The sequence below is a fragment of the Canis aureus genome, chromosome 25 (assembly GCF_053574225.1).
Source record: "Canis aureus isolate CA01 chromosome 25, VMU_Caureus_v.1.0, whole genome shotgun sequence".
NCBI lineage: Eukaryota > Metazoa > Chordata > Mammalia > Carnivora > Canidae > Canis > Canis aureus.
Window position 1 is genome coordinate 35,120,223 of NC_135635.1, and position 18,747 is coordinate 35,138,969.

Genomic DNA, 18,747 nt, shown 5'->3' on the forward strand with positions numbered 1-18,747 from the left:
GGCCCTGTAACCCAACCCCTATTTGACCTTTGTTTCTCTGGGGCTCCATTTCCTCTGTGGCTTCCCTGGTGCAAGTGATCTTCCATATAAAGTGAATACAGCAGTAATAAGCTGCCTGTAAGAGCTGTCCTGAGAATTATAAACAAGTAGACAGTATCTGCAAACTGTCCAGTACCGCTGTATAGACCATGTAAGAAACAAGACAAGAAGGGTATGTATAGACAGGAGAGGTCTGGCCTGGGAAGCACAAGACAGGTCATTTATATGCTTCACAGTAATACATGACCTCATCCTCATTCCTTTTTCTAATCATCTGGGGAAATTCACATGTTTTGCCTAAACTCTCTTTCTTTATAAATCTCCTGTTTTTTTTTTTTTTTTCCCTTTTTGTGGTTTCTTTTTTTTTAGATTAAAAAAAAACCAACCATACACACAACCATATACATACATGTAAAGGTAGAGAACAAAACAATGTGAATCCCTGTATGTCCATCACCCAGCCACACAGCCATTTGCTCACAGCTAGTCTTATTTTACGCACACCCCACTCATGCCTCACCCCCAGCACCGTGGGATCATTTGAATCAAATCCCGGACACAGATAATTTCATTTTTCATGGCTTTTCAAACATACAAGTCCTATTTCCTTGGCATTTCATTTTCTTGATTCAACACCTCTGATATAAACAATCTGCAGCACTAAAATGGAGGCAACATGGGAGGTACGCTTGGAGCCACAGAAAAATTTAGAAACAAATAATTTAAATAAAAAAAGGACAATGAGTCAAGGCAGAGGCAGTTAATATAGCCTGTAGGACCCTGTGCTGTCATGCTGTTAGGAGCACCACCCCATCCTGGGGCTCCCTTGGAGGTCTGTCCTGGGGTACCCGCTCATGGAGGAAGGGGGCATGTCTCGCCTTTCCCTGACCAGGTCTGACTTCTCCTGCCTCTGTGCCTCCCTCCCACTACTGAACACATCACAATCACCTCCAGTACTGAGCCACTTCCCTGTAAAATCCTCCTCCATTCCTCCTGTCAAAACACGCCTTCTCTCTGCTTTGCTCCCACAGCGCTGAATTATCCTAGCACACAGTCAGTACTCAATAAGTGCACATGCACTGAATGAATTGGACACAGGACGGATTCCATTCTGCCTTGCACCTTACTTAGTGCTTTTCACATCCGTGTCTCCCAGGGATTTTAAATTCCTCAAGGAAATAATTGTGTTAAATCAACTCTGTGTCCCCCTCCCTTCTAAGGCATTCATGGGTGCATAGTGGGTGCTTAACGAATGTCTCACGAATGGAAGGTGCTCTAGGAAAAGAGCCACGTGGCTGGAGGGTGAGGTGTCTGGAGCATGACTTCACGGAAATTAAGGGCAGACTAGCACAAATACAATGAACAGACATTTTCCCCCAGGTTTCCAGAGCTTTCTTGTCTCAGGGAAGCAAATTTGGGCTTGTCATCATAAAAGCAAAAGAATTTGGGAGTGGTTTCCTTCGTCCAAATGACCCAGCAACACCTGCCTCGAAACCATAATCGTGTTTTTCTCTCCCACCTTCTCCCAAGGTGAAGGCTACACTAAGTTACTGCCCATAGGATGGAATTACAGGTCTAAATCGGAGACAAAGGTTCTTTATGCTGTGTCTGGTCATTAATTAGCTGCTGGAAACTTCAAGACAGGGCCATTAGCATGCTCATAAACCTTTTATTTTAAATGTTTTCGCTTAGCCGTGATTCTGATGTGACTCTCCTTGTAGGCTGGACATAGGACATTTGTTTCTTAACATTTCTGAGGCTCATTAACTACTCTATCCCAGCGGCTCATTAACTAGCCCATTAGGGATTTCACTTCATTCCGGCAGAAGCCTCCACTTGCCCTCGCAGAGCCTTTGAGGGCGCCTATCTGAGGCCATCTAATTGGGAACGGTGTGAGGCTCGCTGCAAGGCAGGGGCGAGAGGGGGCTTTGTGGGTCTCCCTGGAGGCTGGAGTGGCGGTGAAGGGGTGCGCTCACCTACCTGCTATTCTCCCAATGGGCATGGCGTGCTCCTCGGGTGGGGAGACAGACACCATGATGTGGTTCATGTACGCCAGGTCTTCCCGATGGGAGAGGTTGATGGGCTTCCCTTCCCTATGAAGCCCGTCCTCGGAGAGCCTGGACTGTTTGAAATCCACGGAGTGCCGGGGGTTCAGGATCAGAGGGTGCATGATGGGACTGGGCATCAGCTGGATCACGCGGGTGCTCTCCTGCCGGGGGCTCGATGGCTTCGGGTGAGGCTCAGAGGATGGTGGGCAGTGGTTATTCTCCATGGGAGACACTGACAGGGGGTAGGACTCCTGGTGGTTGTTCTCCTGGTGGAGCCTCGGCCCCTGGGCCCTCTCGGCCGGGGAGAGGCGGCGGATCATGTTGTCCAGGGGGGACCGGAGGGGCCGCTGCTCGGGGTCGGGAGAAGGCCGGTGATTGGCTGTGACAGGTGATCTAGAACGGTGCAACAGTTCAATGGTGGGGGGGTTGTGGTGCACATTCTCCACTGGTGGCCTTGGGGTCCTCTGGACACAGTTATCTGTGGAGCAGAAGGAGAGACAATCACTGACCCCAGTGGACGGTTGGGAGAGGGACCCTGCTGCAGTCCTAGAGGTAATGAACAGTGGAGTCCAGGCATGTGCCGGGCAGACCTTTCATCCCTTGAGACGGAGTGTCTTTCCCACTGCTTAAAAAAACAACTGAAGTACACATACTTGAAATTCTTTTCCTACACTAGACAGGCTAAGAATGTCTACAAGCATTCCATTAATCACTTACTAGTAGCTTATAAACACAAGGAAGCCAAACTCGTGTCCTCTAGCTCTTTGTTTCTTGACTCTCTGACGTTACTTTTGGGGTCCTTATGGGTTTCTTTCTAGACACTCACTGACTTGTATTTTCATAGCTGATTTTACATATTCTCTACCTCTGGGACGTTGTTGGTGGTGTTAATGATACTACTACTACTACTACTACTACTACTACTACTAAGGTAGTTACTATATCCTTGGTACTGGATTACATTGTTTAAAATGTATAACACTCCTAAGTAGAACATGCTGATACCAGTACTCTTATTTTACAGGTGACAAAATGAAAGCGTACAGAAGTTAAGCAACTTTCTCAAAAACACACAGTCAGCTAGGGAATGAGACCCAGACTCCAGTAAGAATCTAGAATCTAGGATCCATTATGATATCTGCCCTTTTGCTATCTACAGAAGCCCAGGGAAAAAGTTATAGCAAAACTTGCTTTAAGTATGGACAGTGGGCCTAATTTACAGATTGGCAATCTTGTACTTGAAGGAAGATTCAGGATCACTTTGTTTCTGAGTGCCCTTCAAAATGCTCAGAGACAGGCAGAGGTAAGTTAAGGAAAAGGAGGGATGAACACCTCCAATGATGCCTCTGTACCATCCCACTTGAACTTTCAAGTGGGTGATATCCGAGCGAAGACAACGTTGAAAATGTGCACAGCTCAGCAACAGAAGTAGTTCTGTGGGTTGGGTTGAGGGAGGGACCAGCACACACGTGGCTTTAGGAGTCCCTGTTTAGGGGGAGGAAGGGTGCAAGAATCTGCCTACAAAAAATGGAGATTTCCACAGTGCATCCCACTCATCTTAATGAGGTTTCTCTGGTCACATCTGTTTCCAGAACTGTCTCACCAAAAGGATGCATACACTTTCAGGTCCTTGTTCTGGTCAAAGATTTGTCTATGATTCTAAGTAAAGCAAATCAAAGATACCTCCTTTGTCCATTATGCCAATATCTCTATGAAGAACATATAAAGGGATCCAGGAATTTGATAGGGTTAGTACACAGAGACTGAGGTGGTAATGTCACAAAGTTTTACACGGGATTCATAGAAAAATGGGGACTCTTCTAGCTCTCAGTTATATGAGAGAGCAAACAAAGAAATATTCATGATCACTTAATAAGCATCTGCTTGAAGGCAAAAGGTTTATTTTGTAGCTACTGTGTAACCCACTGCCATGAATTTAAAAGTACTTATTTATTGGAATAGCTATCAATGGGAGACTAGCTTAATAAGTTATACCATATCTCTAAACAATGGAAGCTCAGACAGATGTAAAATGGAATAAAGAGTGTCTCAATATTCTGCTAAGGACTGGTCTCCAGGCTCTATGATTAGGGATGCAAGGCCAGGTGAAATATTCTGGTTTGCTACCACCTTTCTATGATAAAGGAGAGGAGTATTCTAGTTTCAGGAAAAGACAGAGTGGTTTGTATCAAACTAACCTCCCTACATATACAAAAGATGGAATCTGGATACCATACATTTACAAAAGTTATTTGAAGGTGCTGGAGAAAACTGAAGGGGATTTTACTCTTGAAAGAAGAGAATTGCACAGGTGAGATCCAAATTCATAGAGCCCTGAGGGTCCTCCTTAGTCCCTCTAGCAGGGGGCAGCTGGAAAATGAACTGGAAGTTGTATAATCTGTCAAGGAATAGAGTATGAGGCTGCCAGAATGGCAAAAAAATGAGAAACCAAATCCCATAAAAGGGAGAGCCTCAGGGACAGTAGCCACTAAATTGGCACATAAAGTTCCCTCAAATCCTTAACATGTGCTCCTGAATAGCATGTGGGGTGTGTGTGTGTGTGTGTGTGTGTGAGTGTGCATGTGCGTGCACGTGTGGAGTAGGGGGCAGGGCTTCTTAGGAGCTCAGTGAAAAGCAACAGCTGTATGGCTGAAAGATAAGATCAGGAATGTCAGGTATTGGCCACTGTATTGGAGACAGAATTCAGAATTTCAGTCCTAGCAACAAAGGCTCTATAAGCATCTCTGGCTCTTCATTACCCCAGAATAGCCACACTTTAGGAATAAGGGCTAGCTCCAGGACAAAGGGATTTGCCTGAGGGCTAAAGGCAAAATTGACAAAAATCTGCCCTAACCAAATGTTAAGACTACAGACTCAAAGTGATTGGTTAGTCGTTTACCTGCTACAGCAAAAAATCAACATTCTTCAGAGGAATATAACATAATCTAGAATCTCTATGATGTACCATTTATAATGTCCAGTATTCAATAAAAATTTTCTGGATATGTGGCAAAAACAAAACAAAACAAAAAACCAGAAAAAATGTGACCCCATAATCAAGAGGAAAGGCAGTCAACAGAAACAGACTCTGAGATCATCTAGATGTTGGTAATAGCAAAAGAGAACCTTAAAATAATGATTAGAAATAAGTGTAAACACTTGAAGGAAATGGTGGTCATGATGAGATATGATAGAGACGGTCAGAAAAGAAATGGACATTTAAAGAAGATTCAAGTACTAAATAGACACAGTATCTAAAAGATGGGACTGGATGTACTTAATGGCAGATTAGGAATGACAGAAGGAAGGGTTAGTAAATTTGAAGACAGATCAATAAAAATTAAAAACAAATAAATAAACAGATCCTCAGTGACCTGTGGAACACTATTAAATGGTCTAATGGACATGTGATTGGAATCTAAGAAGGAGAGAACAGAAAGAACGGGACCAAACAAAATAAATAGCCCAAAAAACCCTCCAAACTGAATAATGACCAAATGGTCCCCAAATCTGGTAACAACAACAAAAACAGGAAACTTTAAGATCCAAGATGCTCAGTGAAAACCAAGCAGGATAAATACAAAAGCTACATCCAGTCATTTCATAGTCAAACTGCTGAAAGCCAAAGATAAAGAGAAAAATCCTGAAGCAACCAGACAGGAAAAAAAAAAAAAGGTACACTATGTACAATGGAAAAGTTATACTAATTACAGCTAACTTCTTTTTTGAACACCCAGAGAAAGAGAGAAAGAGCAAGAGAGCGCAAACATGTGCACTAGAAAGGTATGGATGGAGACCCATAGGCTGAAAGACACTTAAGAGCCACATCAGCCACATCAACCATCTGCAGTGTAGAGATTCGTTTGGATTCTGATTCAAGGAAACTGTAAAAACATTGTACAGGATAGGTGGAAACAATGCAAACAGTACAAAGATATCTCATGATATTGAAGAACTGTCAGGTGCCGTGATGGCTTTGTGATTATGGTTTTATAAAGGGTCCTCGTCTTTTCAGACCTGTACTGATATATTTACAGATGAAACTGTGTATCTGGAATTTGCTTTCAATTAATTTGGGACGGTGAAGCAGAGGGTAGGTGGGGGCACAGAGGAAACAAGATTGGTCATGAGTTGATCATTGAAGCTGGTGATGGGTACATGGTGGTTTGTTAAATAATTCTCTCAAGTTTTGCAGAAGTTTGATATTTTCCACTGTAAAAAGCATTTCTTTTCTTTTCTTCTTCTTCTTTTTTTTTTTTTTTTTTGCTTTTGTTTTCAAGTACTCAGTCAACCTTGCAAGGATATAGGTTGGGATAACAAGTCCTAAATTTTTCATTTTAACCCAACAGCAAATAAATGCTTACAAAGTACTTAACTGATTAGGTCTTTTGAGTTAATTTTAATGGCTGAGATGACTAGTATGGCAGAAATGACCTGCAATCTTTCGGAGATGAGGCAAGTCTTCTTTTCATGGTCAATCTGGACTTCTGCTGTACCCTCCCCCCACCCCGATGAATTGATCTCTTCCCTGTCACAGAACATGATCATGATAGTCAACTACTATCATGCAAATGCAACTAGTTGCATTTTCTTCTATATGCCATTGACAGAATATCTCCCTTTACTTAAAAGCTTATTAAGGTTTAAAAATACTTAAGGATGATGAAGACCATGTACTGAAAAATTCTACTTCCTGATTCCATTTCCTGTCTTACAAATCTCAAAACGGACACAGGCGTTGGCCCGTAGTCTGGTCACCTGCTGGCCCTCTTTGATGTCCTGGGTTTCAAGGCTCATTGCATGGGTGTGCACTCGGGGCAAGCCTTAGGAAGTCTGGGCGGACTCTGAGAGGAAGAGTTTTCATGCCAAGGGTAAAAGAGGAACTGATGTAATGTCCTGGAGAGATTTCACTCTCTGTTCCTGCCCAGATCTTTGGGAACAATGAAGGAAGGAGACAGTGCTCTGGTTAATCCAACTCAGATTTTACTTTTGACTCAGGGGTCCAGGCAGGAACAGGACTTGGAGGAGATTGATTTATTTATTTCTCTGCAGACAGCACTCAAAGAGGAAGTACTTGATGAAGTTGATAACATTAATGGTAGAGAACTGGATCCAAGGTATTTAATTCCAGGCTCCTGGTGGTCTGGGCACAACCACTGTCAAGGCTGAACGGCCTGCAAGGAGACCTTCCAAGCTTTGTTGCAGTTTGCAAAGCATATGCCCACATACGGAGCAGGCTCTGACGTTCCTCCCCTACTGCCTGCTGCCCCTGTTATTATAAAGTTGGCAGCAGGGTATGGAAACTTATGAGACCAGAGCCGGCAGGCAGAGAAGCTCCGGACACAGGAAATGCACTGAGCGGACAGTGGGTGCATTAAATCCCCCAGATGTAGGAGTCTTCTGTCTAAAACAAGAAGATTTTTTTGGTCTGGCCTTGATGTCTGGGTTTATTCTTGGTGAATTGCCCAGCGAGAGCTGGGAAATTATCCACATTGCCCTGGGTCTGAAGGTCTTGATATGGGACGGAAATGCGCAAGAAGGAGGGAGGGAAAGCCACATGTAATTAGTCAGTGTGGGCATGGAGGGTAGTGGGGAGGAAGACCAAGGACTGGTAGGGAACCCATTCTGGTTGAAAGTATTTTCTAAACACTTAATACAAGTAATCCCTTTTTTCCACCAAAGAGCCCCACATAAATTGGGCTTTAAATGTGAAGATTACAAAAAAAAAAAAAAAAAAAAAAGATTTTATTTCTTTACTTATTAGAAAAGGTGGTCTACTTAAAATTCATCAAAAGTTGGTCCAGTTGAATCAGGTTATGAATAATGAATAACTAGTAAACTGAAAATAAACAAAAACTGCCTTTGGTTAAAGTTGTGGGCTTTCAGTAGGAAATTTCCAGGGTAAAGCAAAGGCTCAAGCTTCTGTCTCGCCCAGAAGGATTGCATTTCCGAGGATCACATTTCCACTACCTCACTTTCCCTAAGGCCATAGATGGTGATAAGAGAAGTTAGTCAGGGAGATGCAAATCAACAGGCCCAGCAGGTAGCTTAATCATCAGCCTCAGTCCACTGTGTTCCACATTCTTCTGGAAGGAACCACTTCCCAGCATGACTTTGTAAAAAATTAGTGGGAACCACACGTGATATAAAGAGCTATAGAGATTAAATGCTCTATGCCTTCCCATGCAATTCAAAATAGATTTTCTACACAAGCTTAGATTTTGTCACCTTCTGTTATGGGTTGAATTCTGCTACAGACACGCCCCACATCCCTCAATTCATATGTTGAAGTCCCAACCCCCTAAAACCTCAGACTGTGACTTTATTTAGAAATAGGGTCATTGCAGATGTCATTACCTAAGACGCGGTCATAGTAGAACAGGGTGGACCTCTAATCCAATATGACTAGTGTCCTTACAAAAAGGAGAATTTGGACATGTAGACAGGCATCGATTGCATGACTGGAAGGGCATGTTCTGCCCCATAGTGATTAAAAATATGTGTCAAACCATAGAACCTTCAGTGATGCCAACCACATTTCAAGTAGTGTCCTGGGTGCAGTGAATGGAAGGAAAAGTGGTCCTTGCTCTCAAGGATATTGTCGTCTAATGGAGAAGGCAGACATAGAAAACACCAGAAAAGGCTAAAGGTGCTGAATTAAGAGTCAGTCACATGCAGCATGCCATGTGAAGAAGGCAGAGATCTACCAATCAAGGAATACGGAGCAAACCACCAGAAGCTAGGAGAGAGGCACAGAACGGATTCTCCCTCCCAGCCCTCAGAAGGAACTGACCCCGTCCTTACCTTGATCTTGGACTTCCAGCCTCTGGGACTGTGAGACAGTAAATTTCTGTTGTTTAAGCCACCCAATTTCTGGCGCTTTATTATGACAGCCCTCCAACACTTCCACTCCCCCCCACCTCCTGCACCCTGCCACTCCTTTCCCACGAGGTTTCACCGAGACCCTGCGCTGACCCTCTGCCTGCCCATCCAGCCCGTTCGCTTCGGCAAGTTGCCACTGAGTCCCCCTGCAGGGCCAGAGACGAAAGCCACCCACCCAGGTTTGGAGTGTACGATTCTCAGATGTGTGAGGTCTCAGACAGTAAAGCCCAAGAGAGCTCCCAGAGTTTTAGAAGCGTGTGCTGACGGAGGCTGAAAGAAACAAAATAGGTGACTTGCAGGAGTCTGGGAGGCTTCATCTGTATGCCTGTGGGCGGAACAACCTCCAAACTGGCTGGCCTCTGTCAGCGGCTCTGTAGGGATGGACGAATGAATGGATGGATGGACAGACACATGGACGGAGGATGGAGAAAACAGCACAGAGGGAAGTCTGCCCACTGCAGTCTGAATACGCCCCCGCACAAAAGAAGTTGAATGAAGAAATCAATAGGTCCAATTAGACCTGGAGTGGGGGAGCCCTGTGAATCATTTATAGGGAGGGGGTCTGGGTGGCACAGAGATAAGTCAGAGTGCTGGAGAGGGAAAAGAAAGAGCAAGATAACAGAGGGCCTCCTGCTCTGGAGGTGAACCCAAACTCCCTCCATCTCCTTATCTCAAAGGGCTATCTTCAGAAAGCACTTCCCTAGGGGTAACAGGAAGTTTCTTGAAAACTTCCTGGCTACTGGGGAGAGTTAGTCATGCATATTAGAGATCTCTCACACTGAAACTTCTGGTTGAATAGAGCCAGCTAGCCCCTGGGCCAGGAGCAGCCTCCACAAGACTGGAGAAAGCCAGAGGAGGGGGCGGGGAGGGCGGTGGGGGGTGGGGGGAAGCAAGGGCGGTCCTCCCAGAGGTAGACAAGGCCCAGAGGGATGAAAAGAGGCTCTGTGCATGACCCCAGTGCCTCCACACTTTCCCATCACAGTCAAATGCTGCATCAGGGGACAAGGGTCAGAGGGTAAAAAGTCATGCTGCCCCAAGACTCTGAAATACAGGAAGTAAAGCAGGAAGAAGAGGCAGGCCCTAGCAGAGGGGAACAAGGGAGCAAGGGGAATGGGTGCTACCTGGTGCCCTGGGGACAATGGAAAGTCCAGATTTGGGCCTGGTCTTCCCCTGCTAGAACTTCATTATTTCCAGCCAGATCCAAGAATCCCAGAATTGAAAGGGGGTACAGAAGGTTAATCTTGTAGTTCTTAAATGTGAGGGGAGACAGCTGGAAGATAAATAGGTCCCAAAGGGGTCATGGAGGACCTACCATACCCAGGTACTACAAGGTAACAAAGCACAAGCACTGCTCCTTTTCCAAACAGGCTGTGCAATGAGAACAATTGAGGTTGGCACTTTAAATGTACTTTCCCAGGATGCCTGGGTGGCTCTGCGGGTTAAGCATCTGCCTTCAGCTCAGGTCAGGATCCTGGAGTCCTGCATGAGGCTCCCTGCTCAGTGGGGGATCTGCTTCTCCCTTTGCCTCTGCCCCTCACTCCACTTGTGTTCTCTTTCTCTCAAATAAATAAAATCTTTAAAAAAAAGTATTTTCCCATAGAATGTAACAGAGGGGGCCTGGTTCATCCATGAAGGAGTTCTGGTATCAGACTGGGGAGGCAGCAGGCCCTTCCTATCTGGGATGCACAAGCGTGGTGTTTGCACAAAGTGCCTTCGGTCACAATAATGGGAATGGTTAGGAAAACTGGGGTTTGGAAGTAGGAAAAAACCCCAACCATTGCACAACAATGTGGATATATGTAACACTACTGGACTGTATATAACCTTAAGAATGGCTAACATGGTAAATGTTATGTGTATTTTATCACAACTAAATTTGTTTTAGGTTTAGAACACAACAAGAAGAAAATCCCAACCAAATAGTGGGAAGAAATATCAAATAATGATAAAGAATAACATTTATTGAGTGCTTGCCATGTGGTAGATGTTGTTCTAAGGGCATTTCCTATTAACTTGATTCTTTCTTTATCACATTCAATAGGTACTGACATTATCCTTCTTTTCCAGGTGGAAACTGAGACCAAGGAAGTTAACTCATTTGCCTAAAGCTACAGAGCCAGTAAATGGAGGAGCTGGGATTTGAACCCAGATGGCTGGTATCCAGAGCACACATAGACACTATTATGCTCTTTGGCTCCATCAAGCTTTGTATGATTAACACAGATGTCAGGCCCCAGCCAATGGCCTCCTTGACACTTTAATCATCAACATGATCCCAGCAAGACTAGACAATCAGAAAAGTTTTTACAACTACCAGTAATAGGATGGCTGCATCAGCTAAAAACTTCATCCACCCTGGTGCCTATTCAGCAGCTATACTGAGGGACCAGCTCCCAAGGAGTGACCAGCACCAAGGGGCTGGTTCCCAAGGGGGATGACAGCCAGTGTCTCTGCTCTCAGAAGCCAGTGCCAGACTCTACATTCACTTTTCTCCCAGGCTGGGGGATTTTCTTCATGCTAAGTCCATTCATTCTGAGCAGTCAAAGATCTACAGTGGATTAATTCGGTCCAAATCAGTGTGAGTTTTGAACATCATGAATTGCAGATATACAGTGGTGTCTCAAAAGTTATCTTTGATGGGGCACCTGGGTGGCTCAGTTGGTTAAGGGTCCAATTCATGTTTTGGCTCAGGTCATGATCTTGGGGTTGGGAGACAGAGCACTCTGTTGGGTTCCACAATCAGTGCAGAGTCAGCTTGAGATTCTCTCTCTCCCTCTTCTTCTGCTCCTCCCCTGCATGAGCTCTCTCTCTTTCTCACATAAATAAAATCTTAAAAAAAAAAGTTATCTTTCAGTTTTTTGTCTGTTTAGATTTGGGAGTTTCAAACACCATGAGGAAGAAAAATTATAAGCAGGTTTGCTGGCATCTGCCACATTGTTACCCTGCTCAGGGGACCTGGCATGGCCTCCTAATCTCCCCAATTCTACTCATTGCTCTGCTCCATCTTCTGTTCTGTTTTCAGAGTGTTTGCATAAAACACATGAACAAAAATGTTATTTTGGTTGGCTCCTTCATGTTGCAATGAAATGAACACAGGCATTTAGAGCTTTGTGGACCTAGGGCTAAGTTTTAATTTTGCTACTTGGTAGCTGTGTGATCTGGAGGCTCTTAGCTTCTATCTCCTCATCTGTAAAGTGGGGTTAGCATTACTTTATTTATAGAGTAGCTGTGAAGATGAAATGACTTGGACACCTAAGACCTTAGAACAGGGTCTGGCACACAATAAATGTTAGTTATTATTTTGTTACTATGAAGCAGATCATATACCGTGTCTTCTTTAATTATCTCATTAAAATCGTGTTAGATTTCCTTCCTCCAAAGCAGTCTTTGGGCATGTGGATTTGACACCCTTGGGTTAAGGGTGGAAAGAAAACATTTTCATTAATAAAGCAATCAAAGGGATCCCTGGGTGGCACAGCAGTTTAGCACCTGCCTTTGGCCCAGGGCGCGATCCTGGAGACCGGGGATCGAATCCCATGTCGGGCTCCTGGTGCATGGAGCCTGCTTCTCCCTCTGCCTGTGTCTCTGCCTCTCTCTCTCTGTGTGACTATCATAAGTAAATAAAAAATTAAAAAAAAAATAAAGCAATCAAATAAATGAAAATCTCTGGGCTATCCCAGAATGCATGTCACCCTACCCACTCCCCACAAAGAAATGACCTCTCTATTCTCTGGGCTGTTACCATGTGCTGGTTGTAGGGAGAACTGAGGTCAACTGTTTCAACACTTGAAAGTTCTCACCATTCACTTACTATTTCCAGGTCCACCTGGTGGCAAAGAGCTGCTCCAGGGTAACACTGGTGTCTTAAAAGTGTATCCTCTATTGCCGAAACCATTACAGCACTGCATGGGTGAATGTTTTCAAATTAAAGTGGTTAAACATCACCCCCACTCCATGCTCTTAGATGGGGCAGAGGAGAGGATGGGAGTAGAGACCGATTTTATTTATTCATGAGAGACACAGAGAGAGAGAGCGCGCACGCGAGAGAGAAGCAAAGACACAGGCAGAGGGAGAAGCAGGCTCCACGCAGGAAGTCTGACGTGGGATTCGATCCCAGGTCTCCAGGATTAGCAGGCCCTGGGCCGAAGGCGGTGCTAAACCACTGAGCCACCCGGGCTGCCCCTGATCTGAAATTCCTGCTTTTGGTGAAAGAAACATATCACTTTTTTGTTTTGTCTCCTTCCTATATAACTATCTACCTAACCTCTAACTCATGTGTATTATGCAGATAAAAATGAGTCCCAACAAAGAAAAGGGATCCACTTGAACTGAGGCTGTCTGCCATGAGATAAGGGGATGGTGTCACTCTGGATTTGACCACTAAGAGGGGTAATATCACCAGCAGTTCTTGATAGGGTGAGCCAAGGCAGGACAGAAGCGATGTTCAACTGTTTCTGAGCAACACCAAGCAGGACACTAAACTTAGAATTTCCTGGATTTAGTTACCTAAATGGTAACTAAATGTGACAGTAGAAAAATGTGTCTTATTCACCTTCCTATCACCCAGGGAGACGAAGACTTTGGAGGGAATGTAGGACTCGAGAGCAGAGGAGATCTGAGAACGTTCAGTCTAAGCCCTGTTACAACCTGAGAAACCAAGGGCCAGAGAAGAGAAACCCGGCCTTTAAGCTGTATTCTGGCAAAATACAGGCTCTGAGCTTGGTTTCCTGACTTCCAAATCCCATTCTTTAAAAGATTTTTATCTAAGCTGACCATGCGTGCCAGGTTGTCCGGGGTGGTCCTGGTTTGTGCCTGTTGCCCGGCAGGCCTGCTGGTGGAGTTCTGTCTCCCTGTCACAGTGGCTCAGTATGAGTGAGAGATTATAAGGCTGTCTTGGTTGTAGGAAACTGTGTTCTCTTCTCATAAGTAACTAAGGGAAGAGGGTGGCAATGCTGCTTCTCCTGGACCTGGACAGTCCTTGGAGGGCTGCTTTGCCCAAGGCATGACGATGGTCAGAATAGCATACAATATGGAGATTAACGAGTGTTTACAAAATAAAGGGTAACTGGAATTAGTCTGACCGCCCACCTCTCCCCTCAGAGCCCGGAGGCGAGCCTCTGAGCTGTAGCACCAGCTTCCAGTTCTGGCACTGCCACGCAGCTGCCAGGGAGGAAGGCGAGATTTCAATGTCAGGCACTCACATGCGATATCTGCAGGGATCTGTTGCTAGATTAAACAAGATATGTTTGTGTTGTGACCTCAATTCCCTTTGTGAAATGATGAATATCGGAATTGGTTCAATCAGTGGCAGTGAGGAGGTGAAATCACGGGGAGAGGGTAAATGAAGCTTTGTCTTTGCGCTTCACTCTGCACACCTCACGGTGCCAGGCTGTTCACGGGCCGCCTCCGTTCTACTCTGGAATGTTCCTGTTCTCTTTCCATTCTGCCATAGTATCCCTGCGTCATCAGGTCAACAGCAACATACTTTTACAAAGGACTGAGCCCCCAATTATGTGAAATAGATCACTGGGGATATTTATTATTCGATATGTAGAATTTCACTTCACAGATTTGTCTTTTTTCAGGACCAGATCTTTCTGTGCATCAACAGATGTCCATTTTAGTGTTTTACCATTCACAAGGAAGTGTAGCAGCATTAATTCTAGAGACCAATCATGTTGAGCTGATAGTTTTTCTTTTAGTTTGGAGAAAAGGGAAAGAGGTAGGAGGTATCTGGAGGTAGGGAACTTGTAATGACCCATTCCCCTCTATAGAAGGTCCCCTTGTCACCAATGGCAGACTGGGGGCAGGCAGCCTGTTTAGTCATCTCTGTGCCTTGTACAGCTCTTCTCATTTGATACCATCTGACAAAGACCTAAACTTCCCTTCTCATGTGTCCACCTGTCCATCTGAGAGAATCGGCTGACTGGGCATGGACACTCAGGTCTTGATTCCTGGCTGACAGCTTTAAGTAATGGTCTCTGAGGACACACTACTTCTAAGAGCTGGGTCTGAAGTGGAGCTCACTGGTCCACAGGGTGATGAAGCCCTTGACCTTGGTCTAATTAGCTCCATTCTTCTACCTCCTGAGCCACCACCAGCACCACCATCATAACATTCAAGAGCACAGCTCATTATGGTGTATGTAGCAGCACATCCGTATTTACTTGGTCTGAGAGTAGCTCTGAGAGTTAGCTGGGCTTTCTCTATTGATTAGCTGCTGCAAATGAGAACAACAAACACCTACTTCTGGGTCAAATCAGACCAAGGGATAAGAAAGGATTTGTGGTGGAAGACCAAAAGCTTCCAATCACATCTGGGAATGAAAAGAAGAATAGGAATTCCAAATGGGATTTTTTTTCTTTTCTTTTCCTTTTTTTTTTTTTTTTTTTTTTTTTTTAAATAAGGAGAACAGAAGGGGCGGGGGCATCACACACCTTTTGTATCTGAGGAGGCAAACTAGGTAATACGATTCTTGCCTTAATGTCAAGCTTCAGTAAATCCACCTCCTCTTCTCTGGAATAGCTGTTGGCTATTATGCAACCCGGAAACGTATGTGGCAGGAAGAGCAAAAGAACAGAGAAGCTGAATTATGTGTGTCTGTGTGCTGTGTGCCTGTGTGTGTGTGTGTGTGTGTGTGGTGGGGGTGGGGCAGCTGCTAAATTAAAAAAGGGCAGAGCTGGAGGCAGAAAAGATGAGAGAAACAGGCAGGGAGCGTGCAAGAGCCGCTCCTTTATCCTCCATCACGAAAGCAAGGGGGCCCTGCTGTGAGCCACTTGGCACGTGGAAGGGATGGCAGGTCGCCTGTAGTCAGGCTCTCTTTTGTGAAGTGTTAATTAAAAAAACAAATACCTTCTCATTTTTTAATTTGCCAACAACAAAACTAAAATATTAGCCCTGCTCTCAAGGAGGCTCAGTCAATTTAATGAAATACCCCTAAGGAACTGGGTTGTAGGCCTCAAGTAATCTGGTCCTGAGGCTAAGTACAGGTTGAAAAGCATTACTTTGCATCCCTGTGTCTGTAGCCTTACTGACCTGCGACCTGCGTGCACTGGGACAGAGACACGCTGCATCTCTGTTCAATGGGGTGATGCACCAAGTCAGATTTTAATAACTGATTTCTGCACCCAAACACCTGCTTTGGAACGATGTCCAGGGCCACAGTTCAATTCTGGTTCTTTTTCCTGTTAGTTTACTACTAATTTTTTTAATGACTTTTTGACTTTATGACTACATGGGCTTACCAGAGAGGAATAGCACGGGCGCATCAGAAGTAGGCACGCATTTTACCAATGAGCACACCGCAAGAAACCACCTTTGGTGCACGAAAGAGGAACCCCTCGCCCACCAGAGTTCATGGGGTTTGAGTCTGTCTTGTTCCCCCAGCTTTTATTACCCTCTAGTCACAAATTTTCAAAGATCCTCTACCCCCTCTTCCCGCCCCCCATGATTCTCCTTCATCAAAGTCCTCTACATTCTGGCTCCAGCATAACCTCCTCGGACTAGGTTGGCCAAAGCAAAATCTCAACCACTGTTGAAATAGGGTGATGGCTCACAGGGGTTTATTTACTTCATTCTATTTGAGAGAAATCTCTCTCAAATAGACATTTGACATTTTGACATTTTCTAGAACAAAAGGTTTGACATTTTCTAGAACAAAAGGTTGGTTGGGGGTGGTTAAAAGATAAACCTTATAACCCAAGTCATCTGATGGCTCTCTTGTTCCAGGGACTCACTCCATCCTATCTATTTTCTCTGCCCAGAGCATTCCCCACTTCACCCTGGCTTATCGGAATTCTGCTGGATCAAGGAAGCCCCCAGAACCACCTGCTTCATGAGGCTGACCCTGAGGCCTCTGCCTGGATGTCATTTTCCTTCCTACTGTCTCTTTAGGATGTCTACTCTTACAGCTACACTTTGCTACTTCTCTATGAACCTCAATTCTTTATGAGATTGCAGAGAATTAAGAGTACACCTCATTCATCCTGCCATTTCTCTCAGCATCTTCTATATAGCGAGCACTCAATACGTGTTTGTTAAACAACAAACTAATCGCACAAGTAAGAACAACTTATCAAATAAATGATGAAACCTTTTGGATTGTCTAAACCTCATACAAGGAAAGAAAAGCCTCCTCTGGTACCTTCTTCATGGTTCTGATGCAGTAGGACTTCTGGCTGCGTGTGTATAGAGTTTCCAGGATGGAAGAACGGTGAAAAAAGAATCCGAGGTTTTCTCTGCTTCAGAATATGCTGAAGGAGTTCATAGAGCACATCACCTGGAAAAAAAAATAAAGAGAACTAGAGCAATGGGAATATTTTAGTTAACAGACTGAGCTTTGACTCTGTGGGTGGCACTGGACTAAAGAGAGAACGGTGAGCCAGAGACGCATGCCACCTACCCTCAGGTAGCACACAGGGGAAACTCATGGGCCGCAGCCATGTGATTGTTTAATTGGATTTTTTTAAATTATGAAGGTAATATATGAAAAAAAGTTTTTTAAAAAAGTCGAAAACCAGAAAGAAAACAAAAATCAACTAAAATCCCACTGCTAAGAGAGAGAAGTCTTATTCCTACTATCTATGGTTTTATCTAAGGCTTGTACTAGTTTCAGCTCTTTTTCCTTCCACATTATCGAACCCCTCCACTAGCTGCAAAATGATAACTCATCACAAGGATGCACCTGACTTTATGGGACATTTCAACGATTCCAACTTATTGCTATTATTCTTGGGAAAAATATTCTTTTCACATCAATCTTTGGTTGGATTTCAGATGAACCAAAGAAGGATTATGAAGTCATTAAGTCTGAAAATGTTTAATGTTCCACTGGTAATTCATACATTCTTCATAGAGATCTTCCAAAAGAAAAAAAATGCCTTTGAACCCACTCCAATCCCAGGCAGGAAGAGAATGAGGATGAAGAAAATGCATAAGTCTGGTCAGAGGTGCTAACTATTAAAGATAGTCTATAAAGAACTGGCACATTCTGGGATGCTTACCTCCTTTAAAAATACACACGGGCATCACTTCAAGGTTCTACAGTCTCCTGAGAATCATCTCTAGATGGGCAGAGGGCTGGTCTGAGCTAGGGCCCTCTGTTCTATTTGGTATTTAAAGTGTCCAGTGAGTAGTTAATTACAAAACAAAACAAAACAAAACCCCAAATCCAAAAACCTCAAACCCAAAACCTGTCATGTTCTTGTCCCACCCCTTCGGCTTAGATCCAAGTTCAAAAATGCAGGTGGGTGCTCAAAACCCCTTAGGAGTGGGTGATTAATCTTTAAAATACCACAGGCTTCTGACTGTCCCCCTACGCCCTTCCACATACAGATATGCAGTCAACAATTGTACGGAACAATGGGCTTTTGTCTCTAATTTTAGCCATTTTTAACAGATACTTTAATTAACAACTTAATTTAACGGCATATTTTGGGCTATTGCTAAATTATTTTTTTCTTTTATACTCTGCTTGAACCTGAGAAATGCTCCATATTAATTTCTTTCTTTCTGCAAACCGTTTGTACCAAATAAAGTTCGAGGATATTCTGTCCTAAGTGATTCCTGAGGTGCCCTTGTGTCTCTGCTTTGACTTTGTTCTTTCCTCTACCTTTGAATTTGGGTGGTTATTAATATTACTTAGTGACACTATTTACTATGATGCTTAAATAAAGCAAAAGACTTTAAAGAGCTGAAGGCAAGCGTATCATTTGGATATTTCCTTAGAATGACATGGGTGAGAGGATGCAGAGGTGTTCTGAACCAGACTTTGAAGAAT

General features: G+C 44.2%; 1 protein-coding gene across 5 annotated transcripts in view; it reads right to left on the reverse strand.

The window, feature by feature from the left end:
* ETV6 (ETS variant transcription factor 6) overlaps positions 1–18,747 on the reverse strand; it is a 234,856-nt gene that overhangs the window by 18,109 nt on the left and 198,000 nt on the right. For all 5 annotated transcript variants that reach the window (XR_013364305.1, XM_077871052.1, XM_077871050.1 and 2 more), the window contains 2 exons: positions 17,113–17,247; positions 2,020–2,565 (listed from right to left, as the gene is read on the reverse strand). Coding sequence is in view for 4 of the 5 variants with exons in the window: in XM_077871052.1 (XP_077727178.1) it covers positions 2,020–2,565; positions 17,113–17,247 (681 nt within the window). In the remaining variant the exon portion in view is untranslated. The remainder of the gene's footprint in view (positions 1–2,019; positions 2,566–17,112; positions 17,248–18,747) is intronic.